Genomic DNA, 3,787 nt, shown 5'->3' with positions numbered 1-3,787 from the left:
CACTCATGTTTGAGGCCCGGAGTCATGACTCTTAGGGAATTAAGATCAGGCAGGCAGTGGCTCCATAGGGCCTCTGATATTGCTCCAAGGAAAAGGGACGGATCCATTAGGAGCAGGAATCCCTGCTGCTTGTGATGGTGCAGATGAAGGAAGGCAGGTGGTGGTGGTGGCCATGACCCTGGCAGCTGTGATGAGATGGGGATGGTGGTGCTGATGGTGTGGCAGTCATGGTAGCGATGGGGAGGATGGTGTGAGTGGGAGTGATGCCAGCGTAGCTGCGGTATTACTGGTATTGATGCTGGTGTCATGATGACGGTGGTCATGGTGGTGCTGGTTTTGGTATAGGTGGCTGTGATGGTGGTTGTGGTCACGGTGGTGGTCCCAGCAAAGGAACATCCTGATCGCAGCTGTGCTATCTACAGAATGGTCAAGCCGAGGTGTCACATCCTAAAATAATCCTTCACATCACATACCTAAACACACTAGAACCTCAGCTCCTTGAGAGCAGCTGCTATTGTTCGCTGCTGAGTCCCCAGTGCCTAGAACAGTGTGCGCCCTGTATTGCGTGCTCCATAAATAAGCGTTGAGTGAGTAAAAGGGATGGAGTCTCTCTTTGTGATGTACACGATTACCTCCTTTGTTAGTCACCATGCCCATTCATGATAGGATCTTTTTTAAAATTCCCATTTTATAGATGAGGAAACGGAGGCAGAGAGAGATGGCTTAACCTGCCCACAACCGCCCAGGAGTAAGCCATGCGGGGCGGGGTGAGCTGTGTAGGCTTTTATAGCCAGGTTGGTCTGACTCTCAGTTCAGTGCTCTTTCCTCCATGTACTCTGCAGAGCCACTCTCCCCACCAGCACTCAGCATTTCATCGTGGTCGTGTGTGTGGGCTTACTCATAGGAACACTGCTAATAATAGTAACAATTGCTCCTTGTAATTGTTCGAGTAAGGCTTAAATGATCATGACCATGGAAATTATTAATAACCCAGGCTCAGCCATGGTTCTGTGGGTCATATTAAATTGTGTCGAGATGGATAACCTTGGCAATAATAATAACTGGGATCATAAATTAATAACAGGAGGATTTAAATTAATGCCACACCATGTATACCCTTGGTAGTAAGCAGCGCACTGCTGCTGTTAGTACTAATGTTGCCCCTTCCTGCCTTCCATGAATTCAGCTGAAAGGGAAGGATGGGCCGTAAAAGCCGAGGGAAGAGGAAACAGCTCAGAGGCAGGTCCCTGTCCCAGAGGACGGACTCCTCAGGGATTTCTGAAGATGGGCTGGCTTCCTGGCCTCTCCTGCCAGCCAGCCAGGTGGTGGCTCGTCCACATTCATGCACAATGATGCCTACCTGTCCTTCCCGGGTCTGCCCCCGGACTTAGTGGGTTGCCCAGGAAAGTAATTCACGGGGCAAAAATTTCCCTGCATGAATGAATGAATGACCTCTAGCTGATCAAGGAAATCACCGACCAACTGCCAGCATGTCCTCTTCACAAGGGCACTCATCTCTCCTTCCGGTAACATGGGAGATTAGCACTATTTTTTTTTTCGAAGTCAAAACTGAGGTACACACACACACACACACACACTTACACACTTACACTCATACACAAACATACATGTTCAAGATCAGGGGGCTGGGATGGACTTTGTAGACATGCCCCCCGCATGTGCTACTGGGCCTTCATATCTGGGAACCAGGAAAGGGTGGGGACAGGCCATGGCGAGCATCAAGGTGGTGGTGGGGAGACGGCTGGCACATTCCCTGGCACATTCCCTGACTTGGACCTGTCAAGGCTTCTGGGACATGGTGAGCATGGGATGATAGCACAGCACACGGGTGTGTACTAGGAGGTGAGTCCATCCAACCGCTTTTCCATTTATTCTCTTCTACAGACCTTTATTGAGCCCTTACTAGTGCTGGGCACCAGGCATTCCAATAAGAAACCATAGTCATAAGCTAATGGAAACATCTGGCCTAGTAAAGGTATGCTGCTGAGGATACATCTGTGTGTGTGTGTGAGTGTGTGTGTGTGAATGTGTGTGCATTTGTGCAAGCGACTATGCACACGGGGCTTGTGTGGTGACTGTACATGCACACCTGCCTGTGTGAATGTGTAGGTGAGCAGGCGTGTTTGTTATGACCACATGTGCAATGAGTGTGTGTGTGTGCTTGAGTGTGGAGGTGCACACACATATGGAGGACGTGCAGGTCTCATGAGTGCATGAGGATGGTGTGGGCATATGTGGTACATAAGTATGTGAGCTTGAGACTGTGTGTCTTCCTGTGTTATGTGTGCACACTTGTGATCCCTTCAAACCCATCATTAGAGAATGATGTAGGGATGGACTCCTCCTTGAATGCCACCCCCCTCATTCAAATAGCCACCTGCTACTCTTCCCTTCCCCTCCTCCTAGGCCTTTGCACTGGGAAGGGGCAGAGGTAGGGTCTGGACCAGAGGAGGAAGGGCAGGGCGGGCAGTGGACATCTTGCTGATAAAGGCTGGGTAGAGAGCAGCGCACCAGGAAGAGCTGAGGCCAGACGCTGGGGATGGAGGGCAGAGGAAGATGGGTAAGAGAGTGAGTCCCGCGGGTGGGCGCAGCCGGAGGGGAATGGGAGCCGCCCTGGTCCAGGGCCCACAGTATCCGGGACAGACGTGCCCTGGGGCGGGCCTGGCAGTCTGGGTACCGGGGCGAGGTGAGGGAGAGGCTCTGAGGGCTGGGGCGATGAGAAACGGCAGCGGGGCGCGCGGCCGCAGCTCGCCGCACACCCTCTCTTCCCTTCTCCCCCCGGGGTGAGTGCTATAGCCGGAGGGGCGCCCGCTCTCTTGCCCTGGACCGGAACCCTAGGGGTCCAGGTTTCCCCGAGGGAAAACAGAACCAAGCGCTGGGCTCCCAGATGCTGGGGATGGATGGCGGGAGAGGAGCTCCGATGCCAGGGTCCACGGAGGAGCGTCTAGGGTTCTCAGGGCGCAGAGGAGACCCTGAGATTCAGGGTAGAGATGCGGACCAGAGGTGCGCACGGATGCGGGCACTCCGGAACCTGGGTGTGTGGGTGTGGAGGCGCTGGGAGGGTCTCAGAGGAGGGGGTCTTGCGGTTCTTGGAACCTGGGTTCTTTGGAAGAGGGCGCTTGAATGCCAGGACCTCAAGGCGACTCACCACCCCCACCCCAGCATCTTGATTTCTGGGGGGTCGTGGGACAGAACCCAGGCTAGAGAAGGATGAGGAATGCGACGGGGACTAGAGCTGCGAGGGGCAAGTGGGGCTGGAGATGCGGGGCTGGAACAATGGGGAGGAGGTTGGAACGACCGAGGGGACCGGGCAGCGGACAATGGGGACTGGCCAGACAATGGGGGGAGGGGCGTGGGAGGCATAGCCTCGGGGAGTGGGGGTCGTCGGTTGAAGAGAGAAAAGTGGGTTGGGTAGGGCAAAAAGGGACGGCGGCGAGGGAGGCAGAGAGATGGAAGCAAAATGAAAGAGGACCGAGAAGGAAGGGCGGCCCCTAAGGCGGTCGGGGCCCCGCGGGTGTACCGAGGGGCAGTGCGGGGAGAAGAGGAGCAGAGGAAGGGCCGTTTTCCGCTTTTCCGCTCCCGTCGTGCGCTCTTTCTGGCGGCCTCGCCCAGTCGGGGAATTGCGCGGGGGACGGGAGGCTGGGGAGGGAGCGCCCACTTCGCCGGGGAGAACCCTGTCCCCAACCCACGGGCTGCTCCGAAGCGCTTAGTCTCGCGTTTTGAAGAAGCGCAGCGGACAGGAGGGGAAGGGGCGGGCGTCGTCCGA

General features: G+C 55.6%; 1 protein-coding gene across 1 annotated transcript in view; it reads left to right on the top strand.

The window, feature by feature from the left end:
- Positions 1–309: 309 nt before the first annotated feature.
- Positions 310–3,787, top strand: part of NGFR (nerve growth factor receptor) — a 20,866-nt gene continuing 17,388 nt past the window's right edge. The window contains exon 1 of the mRNA XM_015570778.1: positions 310–339. Coding sequence (XP_015426264.1) covers positions 310–339 — 30 coding nt within the window. The remainder of the gene's footprint in view (positions 340–3,787) is intronic.

Source organism: Myotis davidii, unplaced genomic scaffold (assembly GCF_000327345.1).
Source record: "Myotis davidii unplaced genomic scaffold, ASM32734v1 scaffold327, whole genome shotgun sequence".
NCBI classification, from domain to species: Eukaryota; Metazoa; Chordata; class Mammalia; order Chiroptera; family Vespertilionidae; genus Myotis; species Myotis davidii.
This window is presented reverse-complemented; position numbering and strand designations above follow the sequence as displayed.